Here is a 21,335-nt window from a genome sequence, read left to right on the forward strand (position 1 = left end):
CAGGCTACCTCTGGCGAGCACATGGAGGGCTGTGTGACCCCCCAAAGAAATGCCACCCCACACCATGACTGACCCACCGCCAAACTGGTCATGCTGGAGGATGTTGCAGGCAGCAGAATGTTCTCCACTGCGACTCTGTCACGTCTGTCACATGTGCTCAGTGTGAACCTGCTTTCATCTGTGAAGAGCACAGGGCGCCAGTGGCGAATTTGCCAATCTTTGTGTTCTCTGGCAAATGCCAAACGTCCTGCACGGTGTTGGGCTGTAAGCACAACCCCCACCTGTGGATGTCGGGCCCTCATACCACCCTCATGGAGTCTGTTTCTGACCGTTTGAGCAGACACATGCACATTTTTGGCCTGCTGGAGGTCATTTTGCAGGGCTCTGGCAGTGCTCCTCCTTGCACAAAGGTGGAGGTAGCGGTCCTGCCGCTGGGTTGTTGCCCTCCTACCGCCTCCTCCACGTCTCCTGATGTACTGGCCTGTCTCCTGGTAGCGCCTCCATGCTCTGGACACTACGCTGACAGACACAGCAAACCTTCTTGCCACAGCTCTCATTGATGTGCCATCCTGAATGAGCTGCACTACCTGAGCCACTTGTGTGGGTTGTAGACTCCATCTCATGCTACCACTAGACTGAAAGCACCGCCAGCATTCAAAAGTGACCAAAACATCAGCCAGGAAGCATAGGAACTGAGAAGTGGTCTGTGGTCCCCACCTGCAGAACCACTCCTTTATTGGGGGTGTCTTGCTAATTGCCTATAATTTCCACCTGTTGTCTATTCCATTTGCACAACAGCATGTGCAATTTATTGTCAATCAGTGTTGCTTCCTAAGTGGACAGTTTGATTTCACAGAAGTGTGATTGACTTGGAGTTACATTGTGTTTGTGTTCCCTTTAGTAGGAGTGAGCAAGTGTAAACTTGGGCAGCATTGGGATGCAATTGAGGCCTGTTTCAACAGCCTCCGTTCCATCCTATCAAATGACTCAGCAGGTTCCATTTGATAAGCTATAAAATGGCAGCTCCTGTGTTCGGTAAGGTTTTATAGATCCACTAGTATTTATTTTCTGGAAAAGCATAGATTTTTAAATGTAAAAAAAAATCTGAATTAATTCTGTCCCCTTAACTCTTCATTTATTTTATATATATATATTTTTAAAATCATCTTTCAAGGGTGCCAGTAATTTTGGACCTGACCGTAGATGTGGATTTGTTTTGTAGCCAATACAGCAAAAGACCACTGCCCTATGGTGACTGGAGAAAGAGGCTCTTGTATGTTTCCGATTAGCCTGATATGTTGATTTGTCTTACTAAGTCCCTATGGTAAATGTCACGTTAACGGTTTTTCAGAACACTTAACAGATTTGGCTCCAAGCTAGTTTCCAATATGCTGAATCAAACAGACTCCTCGTTCCTTTGAAAGTACATGTTTGTTTTTATAATTGCATCTGTGTACAATAAATATTTAAGAAACAAATTTAAGACAAATAAAAATCACGTTTCAAAAACCGGAAATGTGGGTGTCAGACTTTAATGCTGGGTAAGTATAGGTTTTTATAAAATCATAGCAGTGACCATTCCAATAAACTTCCATCAACTTTAATTTCCAATGAACATTGTTACACACACGCAACACGAACGAGAATGTAGTTTGAGCATTTCACATCTTTATTTCTGTAGTTTTTTGACAATGTTGTGGCACCCAATGTCTACATTTCTTTCCAAAACGTGCACAAAAGTTATTTTATTTCCTGCAAATAATAAAAAATTAAATATGACTTGAGCAAAGAAAGTAAAGAGCAGGAAATTAATTTGTTTTTAATCGCCCTGTCTTAGTTTCAGCGATTCATAATATCTTAGTTTCTCTCCTCACACTCAGACACACCAGTCAGTTCAGGAGTTTCTCTCCTTTGGTAGTTAAAACAAATATTTCCTCCATTGAAGAAACATGATCACACGGGTGGGTGGGGCAAAGGTGGAAAAATAGGAATGACACAGAAACAAAAAAGTTAAGGTGACATGAATACATACAGTTTGAAATTGTTTTCAACAAATGCAATATCCATGTCTTCTAGTAGTGTTAGAGCTGTTTGTCATACCCAAAATAACAGCAGTGGGCAATTTCCCCTTTAATTTTGTGAGCAGTGACATAACCAAATGACGGTGAGTTTTGAATTTCTGCAATGGATAAAATTACTAGGGGATCCAGGATCGTGGGGGGCTAAAAATGCAGAAGAAAAAAAAGTACATTTTTGTTTGGACATTTATTTGTTCAAAACAAAAAAATACAAAAACTTTTAGCGAACTAAACCTATTCAGATTTTTCTATCTATACTCTTGTGATGGTGTCAAGAAAGATATGGAAAACTTTCTCCCTTCAACAAAAAAGAACCTAAGAACAAATCATTAAAAACATCCAACTGGGACACAAAGGGCCTTAATAAAAAAAAAAAAAGTAAAAACATAAATGAATGCAGATCAAAGTAAAATCAGGTGGGTGGGTGTGATTTTCATAAAATAATACAAATAAACTAAGTTGGATAGTTGCATTGACCACTTTAAAAGGAGAGAGCTGATGGATCGATTGGTGGTAGAAGGTAAAATGTGGGGGGGATTAGTGCAGATCACATCTATGCAGAGTCTGTTCTATCAGTTGGCCGCCAGTCCTGTAGCTTCAGAGGAGAGCCTGGAGAGACACATTGAGAGATCGAAGGGGGAGAGAATAAGCCATGCTGTGCGTTTCAAATTACAACGATAAAATAGGACAAACTCACCTTTTCACAATTTAACCTTCTTACAAACCTCCACACCCGCTTTTTTCAGTTCATAAAATGTCTACCCAATAGATAAACCTCTAGAGGTGTATTAACTATCAGTGGATAAGAGGATGTTGTTTCCTTGACATCAACCTCTTCAAAGAGTGTATTCCATGTCCTTCCATTTCACCTTACAGTCACTGACCTCTGATCAGTGCTAATAAATTGTAGTGCATCAGTGATTGCCAGCGAAAGGATAAAAGAAGCAGTTATGGCTCGATTCAAGAGTCCTAATCTAGGCATTACGAGGACATCAATTTCCTGAAATTGTAAAGGTCCAACAGCCCATGATTAGCAGGGCTATATGATACCTGAGGGCAAATTATTAGTGATTAAGCCCAACTTTTCCCCATGTGGCAGATGGATACATAAACAAAACAATATTTTAGCACTATAATGAACACTTTACAAATATAACTAGCTACCCCACAGAGTTGAAGTCAGAAATGTACATACACTTAGGTTGGAGTCATTAAAACTTCTCCACAAATGTCTTGTTTTGACAAACTATAGCTTTGGCAAGTTGGTTAGAACATCTACTCTGTGCATGACAAGTAATTTTTCCAACAATTGTTTACAGAATGATTATTTCACTTATAATTCACTGTATCACAATTCCAGTGGGTCAGAAGTTTACATACACTAAGTTAACTGGAAAATTTCTGAAAATTATGTAATGGCTTTAAAAGCTTCTGATAGGCTAATTGACATCATTTGAGTCAATTGGAGGTGTACCTGTAGATAGGCCTACCTTCAAACTCAGTGCCTCTTTGCTTGACATCATGGGAAAATCGAAAGAAAATCAGCCAATACCTCAGAAACAAATTATAGACCTCCAAGAGTCTGGTTCATCCTTGGAAGCAAGTTCCAAATGCCTGAACGTGGTACCTTCATCTGTACAAACAATAGTACGCAAGTATAAACACCATGGGACCACGCAGCAGTCATACTGGTCAGGAAGAAGACTCCTAGAGATGAATGGTGCAAAAAGTGCAAATCAACCCAGAACAGCAGCAAAAAATCTTGTGAAGATGCTGGAGGAAACAGGTACAAAAGTATCTATATCCACAGTAAAACGAGTCCTATACCGACATACCCTGAAAGGCCGCTCAGCAAGGAAGAAGCCACTGCTCCAAAACCGCCATAAAAACGCCAGACTACGGTTTGCAACTGCACATGGGGACAAAGATCATACTTTTTGGAGAAATGTCCTCTGGTCTGATGAAACAAAAATAGAACTGTTTGGCCATATTGACTATTGTTATTTTTGGAGGAAAAAGGGGGGAGGGCTTGCAAGCCGAAGAACACCATACCAACATTTGTGGGCAGAACTGAAAAAGCGTGTGCGAGCAAGGAGGCTGACAAACCTGACTCAGTTACACCAGCTCTGTCAGGAGGAATGGGTCAATATTCACCCAACTTATTGTTGGAAGCTTGTGGAAGGCTGCCCGAAACATTTGCCCCAAGTTAAACAATTTAAAGGCAATGCTACCAAATACTAATTGAGTGTATGTAAACTTCTGGGAATACCCACTGGGAATGTGATGTAAGAAATAAAAGCTGAAATAAATAATTCTCTCTATTATTATTCTGACATTTCACATTCTTAAAATAAAGTGGTGATCCTAACTGACCTGAGACAGGGAATTTTTACTAGGATTAAATGTCAGGAATTGTGAAAAACTGAGTTGAAATGTAGTTGGCTAAGGTGTTTGTAAACTTCCGACTGTATTATCCAGGACAAAGTTAATATTCAAATAAATGAAATACAGCATGAGATCTTAACATAAAGATGGCATGAGAGGTGCTACCTGAGCTTACAGCAAGAGAGAAAATCCAACCAAAAGCTTTTAATTAGTAACGTTAAAGTCGGTCTGAGACAAGCGTGCCCATGCGGATGCAGTCTTTAGATAGAACGATCAGAGAATGATCAGGGACCTTCAAGAGGATGAGCGAGACATATACCAAGCAGTGGACCAAAGGAGATGGAGGAGAGAAGCCAGATCTGGAAGTGTAACTTTTTTTGTGGCATTTTTTGATTAATTGTATAGTTAAGAAGCATGTGGCATAGGGCACAGCCAGGTTTAAAGCAGTGACAACCAAGTACAGAAAACGCTAAGCAACATCCCAAATGGCACTTTATTCCCTATAAAGTGTATCACTTTTGACCAGAGCCCACTTTTGACGAGGGCCCTGGTGAAAAGTAGTGCACTATATAAGGAAGTGCCATTTGGGACACACTTCACGTCTGTACTGTAGTTTCTATTATGGCTGTAGCTTTAGTACGGAGAAAGCCTTCGCCTCTTAGACTTGGAGCCCAGCTCTGAGGAAAGCTTTGGCTCGGGATTGGCTGAGTGGACAGGGTTACCAGAGGAGGTGGGGCCAGTGGAAACAACATGGAGGGCCAGGTGGGGGAGGGGCTTAAGACTGAGCAGACTGGAGACACAGGGGACAGCAGGGGAGTTGGGTGGGAGTGGTGAGTCAGAGGAAGAAGGTCCTTGAGGAGCCAACAAGGACAGAGAGATGGAGGCGGAGGGGGGCGCCAAACAGGAGGAAGAAGAGAAGGAGGAAGCAGTAGAGGTAGCGGCAGGAGAGGTGGTAGTAGTGGAGAGAGGAGGGCAGAGGAGGCTGGTGCTGTGGGTCTGTTCAGGGTTCGAGGAGGAGAATTTAGAGGACTCTACGCTGTAGAAACAAGAGACAAGAAGGAAAAAGAGGGACACACAGTCGGGATGGGTTCCAGGATAGGCTGGTGAGTATGGAAGGAGTGAGGGGTAGACTTCAGGGTTGGGAGGGTGCATGAGGGGGAATCATAAGCACAGACTGACAGTCAAGGGAGGGGTGTGAGAGTGACAGGCATAGAAAAACTGACAATAGTGGCCATCAATGAGCAAACATCATTAGAAGACCAACTCATGTTTCAATAGACAATGTGCGTGTTTAAGATCGACTACGTTCCAGCCGGACTGCACAGGATCACTGATCTACAAATCACCTTCCATCCCCAAATAACTACTCATTATGTGATAAAGATCAGTGAATCTGTGCCTCGTCTTGTTCAAACTGATCCCCTCAAACATGCCATGGATAGGGGTGGGGGTTAAGCAGTTATCTAACACAAACACATTGCACTGTAGGCAGACTAACTGGGAGGCACCCAAATGTCAAAAGGAAGTACCATGGTGTGGGGGTAGATGAGATTGGGTGGATTCTCAGTTCTACAAAAAAAAAAAAAAAAAGGGTGGGGGGCTTGGTTGAATACTTGGCGGAAGAAGGTCCTTCTGGAGAGCCACAAGCTTTTGTTCCAACCCAGCTGTTTTAGTTTGCGTTGGGCTGGATCAAAAGCCTACTGCACCAAGCAACTGTGGTACTCCAGGACCAGGAGGAAAATTCCAGAAAGTTCCCAGAACCCAAAGTCCTCAGGTTTTTCAGAAAACATGTTGGAGGATTTCCAGAATCAGGAGGGAATGTGCAGGGAGGTAATCCTCCAACTGGAATTTAGGGGAAGTTTCTTGAATTTTGCAACCCAAAGTCAATTTATCCCCAACTCTAAAAGGACAAAAGATGGTAGTTGGTTAAAAAGATTGTCACTAATGTGTCTGACCTGGCGTTGATGAGGTACTCTGCCAGGCTGATGGAGGCGGGGGAACCAGTGATGGTGACCTGTCTGTCTGCGGAGCCCTCGACAGGGTTAGCTATCTTTATCTGGGCACCCGACATCTGGCGGATCTCATTGATCTTAGCACCCTGGCGACCAATGATGCAGCCAATCAACTAGGAGGAAGAAAAACAGAAAGTCAGTTAAGCCAATCAATTAGAGAGAAACAGGAAGTCAGTTAAGCCAATCAACAAGAGGGGAGACAGAACCAGGAATTCAGTTCCGTCAATCAATTAGAGAGGAGTCGATTGATAGTGTGAAATGTCTAACCACTGGAGGGAAATGGAAGGGGAGGGTCAGTCATCACTGTGGAAATACTTACATCATTTGGAATGGTCATCTCATGGGAACTAGTTTGGGCAGACGCATCCATCCCTCCTAAATCAACAAGCCAAAAATACATAAAACAAGGATCCGGAACAATTTGGCACTCTTCATGATATGTAAATGCCATTGTGGTGGCAGGTTCAATGTAACAAAATCTTAACTGACATTTCAGTAGGTAAAGCCTTTGTCGAGGAGTTGTTTTCTCTATCCATGTGACAAACCAATGATGGCCTGACAGCCAGAACATTTGCATTTTGCCTCAACGAATAAAAAAATTAATTAAAAAAACATAAAATGCAGTTCGCACTCCTGCTGATGTTCTAATTTGGTCAACACACCAGTTCTGAGCACAGTAGTTTCAATAACCTTATCTTTTTATTATATTTTTTTATACAAACTATTGTATTGTTATGTCCTTAGTACCTTGGAATCCTTGGTTGCTTGGGGCCATTGGGAAGGGGCTCTGCTGCATGGCCAGCTGGTGTAACTTGGTGAGCTGTGGAGAGATAGAGGAAGACTGTGAGGGCAAGAGATGGGGCAGGGAGGGAGGAGAGAAATGGAAAGGAAAGAGAAGGGACAAGAAGCACAGTCAGTAAAGTACCAAAACCATTTCATTCACCATGACATTTATTCATAATAGTAGGGGTTGTGTTCATTACATACCAAACTAACGAACAGTTAGGGACTACCTGGACCTTTTCTGTTAAACTCAGTTGCATGCACTGATAAACACACAACCCAGCTATCTTATTTTCTTTCTCTAAAATGGACAAGTGTTGGATGGGTTGTGGAATCATTCTTAATAAATTTGTACCCCAATGGTCTTTCCACTGTAGCTCTGGAGAACTCGGACTCGGAATGTTTGCTTATAGTCTTCTGGCAGATGGATATGACACTACATGTTCTCAGTATGTAGGAATAGATATTTCCTGGCCTGTACCAAACAAAACCAACCAGGCCCACACAACTACAGGCCATGGTATAATCAACACAGTAATAGTTAGGACAATAATATAAGATCAATAGTGAACATAAACATCATTTCTTAAACCATAACCCAGTGCTATGTTAAATAAAAATGTTGAGAATGATGTTACTGGTTAACACACTACCAAATACACCAACTCCTCTAAATGATTTGTCTATTAATATCATCTCTTCACCATAAGGCAAATTTCTGATCAAACCCTTCCTCTTAAGGCATTTTACAACCAGGCTGGGTTTGGAGCCTCGGCCCTACAGTCTACCTAACACCTTTTCCTAGTGCACTGGTTGGAGGGAGGGTAGGTTAGGAATGGTAGATAAAAGAAATGGGAGGGCAGGGAGGTACAGAGGATAGGGAACTGGGGGGGTATAAATTGAGAGGTGAAGGGTAGGGATGATAGCATAAGGTAGGGAAGGTACGGAAAGGTAGGGCAGGGACAGGTAAGGATTTTGGGGGAAGGACAGAGGGTAGAGAGGATACGGACACCAGGAGGAAGAAATTGCGACAACAGTACTCACATCTGGCTGTGGTATCGCATGTTGTCCTTGAACGGCGTACGCCTGAAAAAAGAACGTGTTCATAGGCATCCTGTTCACATATCACGATTCGCAGCCACAAGAGTATACAGGACAAACGTATGTTAGAATGTTAAAAGTATAAAAAACCCATCCAAGAAATTTAAATGAAAATTTGCTCCTGAACGTATTTAGATGTGCCACAGAAAGGGGTGTGAAGACCTTTGCAATCAAGAGGTCTGTTTTATTAAATTTCCCGAACATTTCTCTTTCACTTTGAAAATGTGGAGTGTATTGTGTAGATAAGTGAGGGAAAATCTCAATTTGATCCTTTCTTTAAAATAGAAATTTAAGGCAACAAAATGTAAAAACGTTGCAAGGGTGTGTCGACTTTCACTAGGCATTGTACATCCATCTCAAACAACAATTTCGAGTTTAAAAATGGTTTGAAACAATTTAACTCTGCGCTCAGGACTAGAGCTTCCATAGAGTCTGTGCAGTACCTGAATGTTTCATGTCCCCAAACAAGAGTATCTTTTTCTTCAACACACACAGATCCTATAGGTCTATATCTCTAAATGCTCTCAATACATTTTAAAGTAGCCAAATCTTGAACAAAGTATCCATATTATAGAGAAAGATAACATTTCTAAAGGAATGTTAAAGCGATTGAAAACACAGAAAAAACAAAGCACGTTTCCATTCTGCCTAGCGGAGCATGAACTGGGCTTGGATTTTCAGGGATTTTATTCATTAATTCTCCCAGTAACAATGGTGGGTGGAGGGAGGTCTACTTCAGTTTAGGGATGGGGCTTGAAATAAGTTCACTATTCGAATAATAGCATGCATTTGTGTGGGATTTCTGGATATTTTTTACTTAAGTTATAAACCTTAGCACTAAGGCACAAGGGAGAGAGGCTGGCGCGATATTGCTGAAGCTGCAGAGGGGCCAGTGAAATGGGAGCAAGCAGACTCTCCTATGACGTATGGGAGGTCATAGCTACACTGAAAAGGTTTTTAAATTGAATTAATAATTTGAAATGTCATGGTATATCCTTGTATGTAACATGGATATTTTAACTTGAAAAAAAGCCCTTTTCTCTGTTTAATAGGCCCCTACACTCTTGCCCACAAAAATGAATTATTTACGTTTATTTAACTAGGCAAGTCAGTTAAGAACCAATTCTTATTTTCAATGACGGCCTAGGAACAGTTCAGGGGCAGAACGACAGATTTGCACCATGTCAGCTCGGGGATTTGAACTTGCAACCTTTTGGTTACAAGTTCACCACTCTAACCACTAGGCTACCCTTCCGCCCCCAAAAAATACTCCCACAAGTATTTGAATACTGATGTCCGTTCAGATGTTCAAATAACCGTGCACATCACTATTTCTGTTGGTAACCACCAGAGATGTCATAACAGTAACACAAAACCAAAGGCTGGGCAAAACTATCATAGAATTTATAATTGGTAAATTCCCTATAAAAATACAGCAGAACACAACAGATCAACTACAGGTTAGTTCTCAGAGGAACCCCCCATTCCCCTTCCCAGCCAGCAGTAAGTTGATTAAATGATCTAAATAAAAACATGTACAGTGGGGCAAAAAATTATTTAGTCAGCCACCAATTGTGCAAGTTCTCCCACTTAAAAAGATGAGGCCTGTAATTTTCATCATAGGTACACTTCAACTATGACAGACAAAATTAGAAGATAAAAAATCCAGAAAATCACATTGTAGGATTTTTTATGAATTTATTTGCAAAATATGGTGGAAAATAAGTATTTGGTCACCTACAAACAAGCAAGATTTCTGGCTCTCACAGACCTGTAACTTCTTCTTTAAGAGGCTCCTCTGTCCTCCACTCGTTACCTGTATTAATGGCACCTAATTTGAACTTGTTATCAGTATAAAACACCTGTCCACAACCTCAAACAGTCAACTCCAAACTCCACTATGGCCAAGACCAAAGAGCTGTCAGAGGACACCAGAAACAAAATTGTAGACCTGCACCAGGCTGGGAAGACTGAATCTGCAATAGGTAAGCAGCTTGGTTTGAAGAAATCAACTGTGGGAGCAATTATTAGGAAATGGAAGACATACAAGACCACTGATAATCTCCCTCGATCTGGGGCTCCATGCAAGATCTCATCCTGGGGTCAAAATGATCACCAGAACGGTGAGCAAAAATCCCAGAACCACACGGGGGGACCTAGTGAATGACCTGCAGAGAGCTGGGACCAAAGTAACAAAGCCTACCATCAGTAACACACTACGCCGCCAGGGACTCAAATCCTGCAGTGCCAGACGTGTCCTCCTGCTTAAGCCAGTACATGTGCAGGCCCGTCTGAAGTTCGCTAGAGAGCATTTGGATGATCCAGAAGAGGATTGGGAGAATGTCATATGGTCAGATGAAACCAAAATAGAACTTTTTGGTAAAAACTCAACTCATCGTGTATGGAGGACAAAGAATGCTGAGTTGCATCCAAAGAACACCATATCTACTGTGAAGCATGGGGGTGGAAACATCATGCTTCGGGGCTGTTTTTCTGCAAAGGGACCAGGACGACTGATCCGTGTAAAGGAAAGAATGAATGGGGCCATGTATCGTGAGATTTTGAGTGAAAACCTCCTTCCATCAGCAAGGGCATTGAAGATGAAACGTGGCTGGGTCTTTCAGCATGACAATGATCCCAAACACACCGCCCGGACAATGAAGGAGTGGCTTCGTAAGAAGCATTTCAAGGTCCTGGAGTGGCCTAGCCAGTCTCCAGATCTCAACCCCATAGAAAATCTTTGGAGGGAGTTGAAAGTCTGTGTTGCCCAGCAACAGCCCCAAAACATCACTGTTCTAGAGGAGATCTGCATGGAGGAATGGGCCAAAATACCAGCAACAGTGTGTGAAAGTCTTGTGAAGACTTACAGAAAATGTTTGACCTCTGTCATTGCCAACAAAGGGTATATAACAAAGTATTGAGATAAACTTTTGTTATTGACCAAATACTTATTTTCCACCATAATTTGCAAATAAATTCATAAAAAAATCCTACAATGTGATTTTCTGGATATTTTTCTCTCATTTTGTCTGTCATAGTTGAAGTGTACCTATGATGAAAATTACAGGCCTCTCATCTTTTTAAGTGGGAGAACTTGCACAATTGGTGGCTGACTAAATACTTTTTTGCCCCACTGTATATAAATGTGTAAAAATATATCAAACATACCTGTCCTCCAGCAAAGATGACAGGGGATCCTGAAGGTTTTGGTCGGTATGGGATGGTGACCCCCTTAGGGGGAGACTGGAGGAAAGAGGGAAGGGAAAGAGAAAAGGAGAGACAGGAGAGAAGAAGGGATGGGAGAGAAGGAGGGACAGGAAAATGGGTTTAATTCAGACGTGTTTTCAAAACACTTTTGTATAAGTAAGCAAGAGATGCCAAAATGGGTACCAAAAGAGGTTGTACGGGTAATTTGACAAATTAAGAAAATTATAAACATTTAAGCTGAATAAAAATAGATCAACGATTTGAGGATATTACTTACACTTACCTCGAGCATAACCACGCAGATTTGCTTGACACACTCAATTATGGACTGGGGGGTCCCTGCGATGGTGATGGCCCGTTCTGTAGAGTTAGGAAGCATGTCCCCTGCCACCTGTACCTGAGAACCTGTCGACTAGAGAGAGAGGAGAGATTGACTGGTCTGGACTTACATATTACATTAACATTTTTGTAATTTAGCAGACGCTCATATCCAGACAAAACTTACAATCAGTGCTCTGAACTAAGGTAGGTAAAACGACCACCAGCAGTAACTTAGTCACTGCAAGTAAAACCTTTCAAAATAGCCACTTTCTGCTAAATCTGTGCAAGTCGGGTATGCAAACTGGTGAGGGCCCAAGAAGGTGACACTTTCTTTGCACTGAAACATCCATAAAATCCCTGCTAGGGGAAAATGCAAGTTAATTAAACAAAGAATCTACATGATCAGTCTGTGTGTAAGATAAAGTGGTTAACGTGAACCTAACTCACAGCTAAAAAAAGTAAGAAAGCAATGCAATGTTATTTGTTGCCTAGATTTTACTGCAAACACTCAAGTCTTGAGAAAAAAACAATACACTAAAATGGCAGTTAGCCATGACAGCCTTTATAATAGAAAGCTTGTGACCACACACAATCTATATATTGCACTTCAGAAAAAAAACATTTTAAAGTAGAAATAGAATGAAACAGGGATTCTATTTTTTTCTATTATAGTGGCCACTATAGTAGACATCAATCAAGTGCACAAGGCTACATGTATGCAAAAATAATATTCAGAGTAAAAATGTAATCATCCCCCTCACTCACACAAGTGTTATAGGAAAGGTCAACAAAACCAATATCTTTGGGCTACACTGCACATTATTACATTGTAGAACAGATGTCCACAGGCAGAAAGTGTACAATGTGCCAGCTGAGCATGATACCCGTTGTTGGCATAATTGAAAAAGTGTATTGAAAAAGTGAGATTGGGGGTGTTCCTTTCACCTCTATTAGAGGTCGACCGATTAATCGGAATGGCCGATATTTTTGGGCGCCGGGAAATAAATAAAAAATGTACACCTTTATTTAATCTTTATTTAACTAGGCAAGTCAGTTAAGAACACATTCTTATTTTCAATGACGGCCTAGGAACGGTGGGTTAACTGCCTCGTTCAGGGGCAGAAAGACAGATTTTCACCTTGTCAGCTCGGGGGATCCAATCTTGCAACCTTACAGTTAACTAGTCCAACACAATAACGACCTGCCTCTCTCTCGTTGCACTCCATAAGGAGACTGCCTGTTACGCAAATGCAGTAAGCCAAGGTAAGTTGCTATCTAGCATTAAACTTATCTTATAAAAAACAATCAATCATAAAATCACTAATTAACTACACATGGTTGATATTGATGATATTACTAGATATTATCTAGCGTGTCCTGTGTTGCATATGATCTGACTGAGCATACAAGCATCTAAGTATCTGACTGAGCGGTGGGAGGCAGAAGCAGGCGCGTAAACAACACAACGGCAAGGAGTCGCATAGTTAACACTATAGTGAATTGGTTAGGTTCATCTGATGTTGTAACGTTAGCTAGCTAGCGGTCTGACTTTATTAAATCAGCTAATTTTCACACCATAAACCTCTAATTGATCAGTTAAGTTGGCTAATGTTGCCCAACATTTCTCTGGCTAGCTAACGGAGAATTCGATCGAGCTAGCAAGATACTTAACAATGCTAACAATACTTGTTCAACCACGCTTTCTCCCTCACATAAGGGCTGGGTGATATGGCCAAAATATCATATGGTATTTTTCACATTTGACAGTATTTTATGTTTTTTGATTAATAAAAGTTCTACATTTGCTTTATGAGTAGTGGGTGACCCTAGGTTGGCAACATATATCCTAAATGATTTCAATGGGTCTTTCTCCATTAAGATTGTTTTATGCTGTTAAATTCAACCCAAAATTATTTTCTGCATTTCCATCAATTTCCACACTGCCACGATATCGGCAAAATTACAAAATGTATTTTTAACCAAATGTTGCAATTGTTATTAAGATCAAAACACTTGGGTGAACTTTTGGAATCACAGAAATAGAATGTTTATTATAATTCTATAGTTGGAATATAACTAATAGTGGGCACTTTGAAAAGTGTTGTTTGACATGACAACGAATGAAAATGTCATGGATGAGTTATTGTGACAGGGTAGGAACCAAAGTGATGTTCAGTGTTTCTTAGGGGACCTTACAGTCTTTGGCTATATTAAATATTTTATGGGGCGGCAGCGTAGCTTAGTGGTTAGAGCGTAACCCACTATTCCTAGGCCGTCATTGAAAATAAGAATTTGTTCTTAACTGACTTGCCTAGTTAAATAAAGGTAAAATAAAAATAAATTAATTAATGTAGCCAACATTCATGCGTCACCTATTCCTCTTTAATTTAGAATATACTGTTGCACAAACATGCTGATTTAGGCCTCCACCAGCACTGGTATCAGGCTGTATTAGCTAGCTACATTTGCTCTGACTCAGTACTTTTATTAGCTAACAATAGTTAGCTAGCGATTAGCATTAGTCGCTAACACTATTTAGCTGAACTTACTAAGAAAATACAAACTAGCTGTTTGCAGATGTAAGAAACAAACTAATATTGTAATTATAGAACGCTTGTGGATTTATATTAAGATCAAAGTGGAAACAACATTGTTGTCATCAACATTGTTGCATGTGCTGCATTGACCATGCAGACTGAATGAAACAGTCCCGTGGTCAAGCAACAACAAATGCGCTCCTCGAGTGACAGGGGTGGGACTAGGTCTGTGTGGAAAGCGGCATGGAAAGAGAGAGCGTAGAGGATTGACTCAAGTAGCGGAGTAAACTATGAAAACGGACGTTACACACTGCGCATCACATTTAACAAACCAAATATTAAAATACCATTATAGAAGGTAAAGTAAAGTAAAAACCCCAAACAGGTCTGTGCATCAATACCGGTATATAGTAAAATACGGTATAGCGCCCAGCCCTACCTTACCTCAAACTTTCCAAATGCCAGTTGTTTTTCGGTTACAGCTCATGAAATACGGGTCATCACCTTCTCACCCCCATCTCCGTGGTCAGGTTTCTCACCTACCTCTGTTATCATTCAGGGGACGCGCTGCTGCAACTGGCAAACTGCCTTTCCACTCTCATCCCAGAGCACGTGCTGATGCTGTAACAAGCAAATTGGTTGTCTCTTCTAACTTCAGTCGCGTGTTGCGTTCTGTTAATGTGAACGATTGGTTGAGCCTTGGATACAGCCAGTATTGCTCCAAACGCACTTCACTTGTTCGCTTACAGCCAGTAGTGATCCAAAGCCAACTCCCCCTTCCTCCCCCGCCTAAACTTTTCTCATCTACACAAATCACGTAGTAGGTCACCTATTTTGGATTCAAAAATTCTTAATTTCACCCGAAACGTGACTAGTTTGCATTGCTGGCTAGTAAGAAAGAGCAAGTGCAAATGTGAGTACATATGTTCTCCCACCCACCTCTCGGATTTCTTTGATCTTGCAGCCTCCCTTGCCAATGAGGGACCCACACTGGCTGGCTGGCACCACGATGCGGAGGGTGACAGGGGGCTTGCTGGTGGCCGTACTGTTCGTCATGGAGCTGCTGATGTCCTGGGAGAGAAGAGAGAAGAATGATTGATCAATGAACTTACTCCACAACGTCCACTTGACAACATCATTGATGGATATGTGAGAGGTGTTCAGACACTCTTGGAGGACAACTGTAAACAGATGTATTGTTAATAAAGAACCTTTTTTCAAATCAACTTCCAATAGTCCTCTAGGATTAGTTGAACACCTCACACATCCAGTCAGTCCCTCTATTCATGCACCTGAGAGGTAGTGTTAATCGGTTCCGTAAAAGTAGCCACATCACATTCCCTGTAGATGCCAAAGTGACAAATAAACAGTTGGGCCTGGACAAGACAGGGTAATTAAGTTACCTCTTCCAGCTTTTCGATGATCATGGAGAACGCTTTAAAGATGGCGGTGGTGGGGCCTGCCAAAGTGATGATCCTCTCAGGACAGTTGCCCTCTGAGATGTTGATGCGAGCTCCGCTCTGGACGCAAGGGGTTGGGAAATTCACCATTAGAGAGTTATATAAAAGAGGTGCAACTAACAGAACACAAACAGCTTTAGTGTCATTTAGAAACAGAAGGCATCTGTCACCTCTTCTCTCATCTTCTTCACAGATTCACCTTTCTTGCCAATGATGCTTCCAACTTCCTAAAAGAAAAACAAATACATTTAGAAACGTAATTCCTAAACTTTAGTCACCTGCTGTGGGAGGTCACTCCTTGCATCAGCAATCTAATGGTCAGCATGACATTACCTAGCCTTTAGCACCGTGGGCTAACAGTCATCTGCTGTGGGATCTTGCTCACCTTGCCGTGCATGAGCAATCTAATGGTCAGGGTGACATTGAGTCCTCCTTCAATAACACCGGAGTCCATAACTACCACTGGATGGGAGAGTAGCTGCTGCAGATGGGTCAAAACTGGGGTATGGTCACAAAGATTGGATCTGGAGGTAAGACAAGAAAACAGTGAGAAAAGTAGGAAAAGTTAGAATAGTGCATTGGAAGTATTATGGGGCCGAGGGAAGAGCAGGAGAACAATTGAATATAGAATGTGAGAACAGAACAAGACTGGTGGTTTTGGTTTTTAATTCAGCCTATGACTTTGTACAATAATACTAAATAGCTAGCGAACTATTGAACTCATAAAACTTGATAGGAAGGTATCAAGTAAACGATCCAAGCTGCTGAAACCATCCAAATAATGCCATGTCACTTACAACAAACAGTAGCTGCTTTTAGTTCAATGGATGAGATTATCTGTAGGCACTGATGTTCTTACAAACTAATCAAATATATGCATAACACCTGATGTAAACTGATTGCCATTATTATAAGAGTGAAACATCAATTTGCAGCTCGTCACCTTGCTGCATAAACTCAACTCTGTACCTTTACAGAGTAGAGTTGCTATAAGTGTTGGCTGAGAGTACCACCAACTACATCGAGTCGCTATCAGGGATGTAAAAATGTACATTATTTTATTCCACCTTGTACCCATGTTTGTCCTGTGTAACTGTGGACTTTTTGGGGTGCTGAATTGAGTAGTTTTTGATTAAAAAGTCATTTTGAGTGAGGTCTGTCATATGCACCCTTTAATCCACAGCTTTTCAATGGAGTGCGAAGTTCAGACTTCAAAACGTGCTCTACTACTCGATACTTTAATACATATCATTTTTTTTAACGCTTACTGGTACCCGTGCTTGTCAGTTGCAATCTATAGTTTGATAAATCTATGATGCATTCTGTGTCCCTTGCCAAAACTACTGTAAGAATCTGCCGTGAAATGACGGTCTGCTCCTTCTCAACGGCTAACGTTACCTATGCAGAGGAACATTTTTTACTTTGATTTTTTAAACTACGGATATCAGCACCCAAAGAAAAGCTAGTACAAGGTAAGCAAAGAACAATATATTTTTACGAGTATGGACTGATAGTGGTACACTCCGCCAACACTCAACTCCGTAGAGATGTAGCTAACGTTATACGGAAAGAGTTGAGTTCTCAGCTAGCTAACTTCTGACCCCCCAAAAAGAATGGGGCCTTCTAGTATGAGGTTGCGTCCATGATTATCATTAGAACTGTATCATAATTCATGCAAAGTAACCTGCCATTAGACTAAAAGGAACATATTTAGTTGGCGGGGTCATCATAGCAATGGTTCACGTGTGCATATTTTAGCTTGCTAGTAGCACACTCCTGGCATGTTAGACTAACAAACAGGTTAATGATCCCGAGACTGAATCCGGAACGAAAGTAACTTACGGCTCAGTTCGTAAATGAATGGACAATGTGTCCGATTACTTGGCTCCAATGAATTTAACTGCGCTCATAGCTAGGGCACGCAGTTTAGCCTCACCGGCCGGCTCTAGTTGAGCTTTTAGCTAGATTTACGACCTAGCATAGCGCGCTAACTAGCAAGTTAACTGGGTGGCTAGCATCCATATGTGGAGCATGTGTACATTGTATGAATGGCTGTGCTGTAGTCATTCACGCTAGCACTGTTTCAATAATATATCGGCTACAAACACCAACACTCGTCATTTACAAATGGACAAGCGTAAATAGCAGCTATTTGGCTGGCTTTGTGAGCTGCGTGCAAGTCGTGTGGCCTGGCATATTCACGCGTTGGGTTTATTTGTGATTGTATTGCACACACATATAAAATGTTCTTACCTGATCCGTGTTTTGGGATGCGTTGTCGGGGAGGGGGTGGGGTTGTGAGGGTAGAAAGGGAGAGGTTCGGGAGGGTAGAAACCCGGGGGAGAGTTTTAAAAGGATTCGGGGAAGAGGGAAGTGTGAGATGATGATCGGGCTCCACTCGCTGAGCTGCTTCTTCTTCCATGATAAAATGGCGGTCCGTAAACAAACGTTAAAGGTGCATGCCGCCACCTACTGTTTAGGAGTGTGGTCAATCACGGTTTACAACATAAGCTCCACATTTTTAAATCCTCCTATCTAGTACTGCTGAGAAAAAAGAAAACATTTTTTTTAAAGAGCTCTACTGACTTATAATAGAACCTCCCGCATGCCCCAAATCCCTTCCAACCCCGACTTCAATCTTTCTGTCTCTTCAACATACATACTACCGTTTCACCGACCATACACTCCAGATGTAACAATATAGCTTCCGTCCCTCTCCTCGCCCCAACCTGGGCTCGAACCAGGGACCCTCTGCACACATCAACCACAGTCACTCACGAAGCATCGTTACCCATTGCGCCACAAAAGTTACATCCAAAAGTTTACATTCCATAGTCTATTTTTTGCATTATTTGCAAATAAACTGTTAGTCAAGGAGGAATTAGATTTCCAAAATGCATCAGAGAAAGGGCTTGAGTATGAAGCAAGTTGACAAATGCCACAGAAATACGTTTTTGTACTGGAAAGAACTGGACTGTATTGAATACATGCATAGTTCATTCTATAGACAGAATTCTCGAAATAGAGTTAACAAACTAAATCTTTTATAATCATATAAAAGTTTATAACAATACATTTTAAGATTGATTCTCATACACAATCACTCACAACAGAAAAGCAATTTCTTGCGAAAAGTTCAGTTGATCCTTCCTATGGTAATTTACATAGCTTTACAATTAAAACAAATAATTATATATATATATATATGTACATAGAAAGTTATCAAAAAAGTGTTTTGCTATGAGAGTAAACTTATCAAAGCATGATGGCTTGAATGTATACCTATAATTAATCATAAATGGCAACAACAACAAAAAATATGTCAAATTAGGATTTTAGATCGGTGTCCAAAATGGCACCCTATTCCCTACATAGTGCACGACTTCTGGTCAAAAGTAGGGAATAGGCTACCAGAGAGTTCTTCCATCCCCTGATGATTAGTGCTCCTAGGTCTGCAGCATATTCAGCAAGTTAAAACGCTCCAAACTTTGCAAATAAAAACTTTAAACTGGCCTCCAATGAGAAGGAACTAATGGTCAAACTGGGTGGGGTCAGAGCAGGCGTGGCAAGGCCCAGCCCACTCACAAGCGCTAGTGCAGTGGAGTATAGAAGGAAGCCCTGGTATACATTGTACTATACCCAGGTAGGGAGAGAGGGTTGGAAAAGAAGAGACCCAAGAGGGAACTGAGAAGGGGGGGCTAGACTCTGAGTAACAATAGTAGTAGTGTGCAGCCTTCTGTATGCTGTACAACAAGACTGGAAGAGATGGATTCATATTGCATTGGAAGCCTACCTCAAACTCCAGGCTGGATCCAGGCTGTATCACATCCAGCCGTGATTGGGAGTCCCAGCCTTGTCCGAGTTTGGCCGTCATTGTAAATAAGAATTTGTTCATAACTGACTTGCCTAGATAAATAATTATATAAAACAAAATTAAATCACCACTTTAGTAGTGCCATTCATACCCTTCCATCATCAGATCTAGCTAACCAACATATAGATTCTACTCCACTTAACATTCCATTGGCTTGAAGTCCATGGGGCAACGCCATACATCTAAATAAAGGGACAGGGTCTTTCTGCCTTGCCGCAGCTCTCAAAAATAACTTATTGAACTCTACCCTCCCTTCATATCAGTAGCATTTAGTTGTACTTTTGTTCTGTATATTATCCATACATACATTATCCATTATCCCTTCTTAGCCCTTAGATAAAAGTCCATGTCCACTGTCTACACTACTTTCCTCTTCTGACCTGACTCCGACATCCAATCAGTAATTCATATCTGTTACAGTTGGAGTGCAGATCAGCCACATGCAACACGTTGATGCCGCTGCTGGCCAATCGGGCAATGCCCTCAGGCGATAGTGTTTCCATGGCGATAAGTGCGTGCTGATCGCTGACTACGCCCCCTGCCCCACCCTTTGTGATTCCGCCTCCTGACTGAGGGGCAGAGTTATTGGAGGCCGTGGCACCGCAGGTGGTTCCTTTAAATTGAGGTGGGTGTTGATGTATTTGGAGAGGAAGTCGCTGCGCATTAAGCGATTTGGACACAATGTACATGAGAACTTCTCACCTGGAAGTAATAACGAAACATAAGGTTAGTGTCCCAGCTGGCATATGTGAGATTGTAAACCCCCCCCCCATCAACATTTCTATCCGAACCGGATCTTTGTCAGGTTGTTAGCCAATGTCAAATCTGGCTAGCCTGAGCTGCCCTATCCTGATTGGCCATCACGTGGCTGAAATTTGAATAATCTTGGGAAATGCTGAACTTGGCTCTCAAGTTCTCTAGTCTTCTCGTGTCCCTCATTTCATTGAAAATGCATGGTTGCTGGTAGCTTGTTCTCAGATATTTTATAATTTTTTATAAATCCCGTGTAAATGTTCCTTCTTTTTTATTCACTCTGGCATCAAGCGGTTTAATTCATAACGATTATTCAGAAATGAAATCATCATACATCAACTGCACAGTCATTGTCACATTTGACCATAAAAGTTTCCAAGACTGAAGAGTCTGCTAAATGACAGAAATGTCAATAGCTAGGGCCAGGGGTTATTCCTAAAACCAAGTTATTATAACTCAGAGCCTGTAACTAGGGCCCAGAGCTTTTCTTGGTCTGGCCATACGGTCTGCCAAGGAAATCTAGCCCTCGTAAGGAGTGACAACAGTATCTACAGCTCCTGACTTGGCCATGACTTGTGGTGAGGCTGGGTACTGAGAGCAAAATATCATTTCCATTATCGCTGTAAAATGGAAATAAAGGGAAAGGGGGATACCTAGTCAGTTATTCAATGTATTCAATTGAAATGTGTCTTCCGCATTTAACCCAACCCCTCTGAATCAGAGGGGGGCTGTCTTAATTGACATTCACGTCTTCGACGCCTGGGGAACAGTGGGTTATCTGCCTTGCTCAGAGGCAGAATGACAGATTTTTACCTTTACAGCTC

At 41.6% G+C, this 21,335-nt stretch overlaps 1 protein-coding gene across 4 annotated transcripts; it reads right to left on the reverse strand.

Annotated features, from left to right (window-relative positions):
* Positions 1–1,648: 1,648 nt before the first annotated feature.
* LOC112254140 (poly(rC)-binding protein 2) lies at positions 1,649–18,314 on the reverse strand. 4 transcript variants are annotated; one of them, XM_024426414.2, is made up of 12 exons: positions 18,138–18,314; positions 16,270–16,408; positions 16,055–16,111; positions 15,828–15,944; positions 15,364–15,495; positions 11,844–11,978; positions 11,528–11,602; positions 8,303–8,344; positions 7,223–7,295; positions 6,795–6,850; positions 6,419–6,588; positions 1,649–2,687 (listed from the first exon to the last, which is right to left on the reverse strand). In XM_024426414.2, the coding sequence occupies exons 2-12, from the start codon at positions 16,336–16,338 to the stop codon at positions 2,651–2,653; spliced, it is 963 nt and encodes a 320-aa protein (XP_024282182.1). In that variant the 5' UTR covers positions 16,339–16,408; positions 18,138–18,314; the 3' UTR covers positions 1,649–2,650. The 4 variants fall into 4 exon arrangements, with proteins under 4 accessions (XP_024282182.1, XP_024282179.1, XP_024282183.1 ...); XM_024426411.2 differs by having other exon boundaries at positions 7,223–7,316; XM_024426415.2 differs by having other exon boundaries at positions 11,850–11,978; positions 18,138–18,313.
* Between the last annotated feature and the right edge of the window lie 3,021 nt (positions 18,315–21,335).

The sequence above is a fragment of the Oncorhynchus tshawytscha genome, linkage group LG07, assembly GCF_018296145.1.
Source record: "Oncorhynchus tshawytscha isolate Ot180627B linkage group LG07, Otsh_v2.0, whole genome shotgun sequence".
NCBI lineage: Eukaryota > Metazoa > Chordata > Actinopteri > Salmoniformes > Salmonidae > Oncorhynchus > Oncorhynchus tshawytscha.

Coding starts and splice junctions, on each gene's coding strand:
- LOC112254140 (XM_024426411.2), bottom strand. CDS start 16,338: ATGGACTCCGGTGTTATTGAAGGAGGACTCAATGTCACCCTGACCATT. Junction 6,851..7,222: donor AAGCAACCAAGGATTCCAAG/GTACTAAGGACA, acceptor TTGTTGATTTAG/GAGGGATGGATGCGTCTGCC. Junction 2,688..6,418: donor GAGTACCTCATCAACGCCAG/GTCAGACACATT, acceptor GTGTCTCTCCAG/GCTCTCCTCTGAAGCTACAG.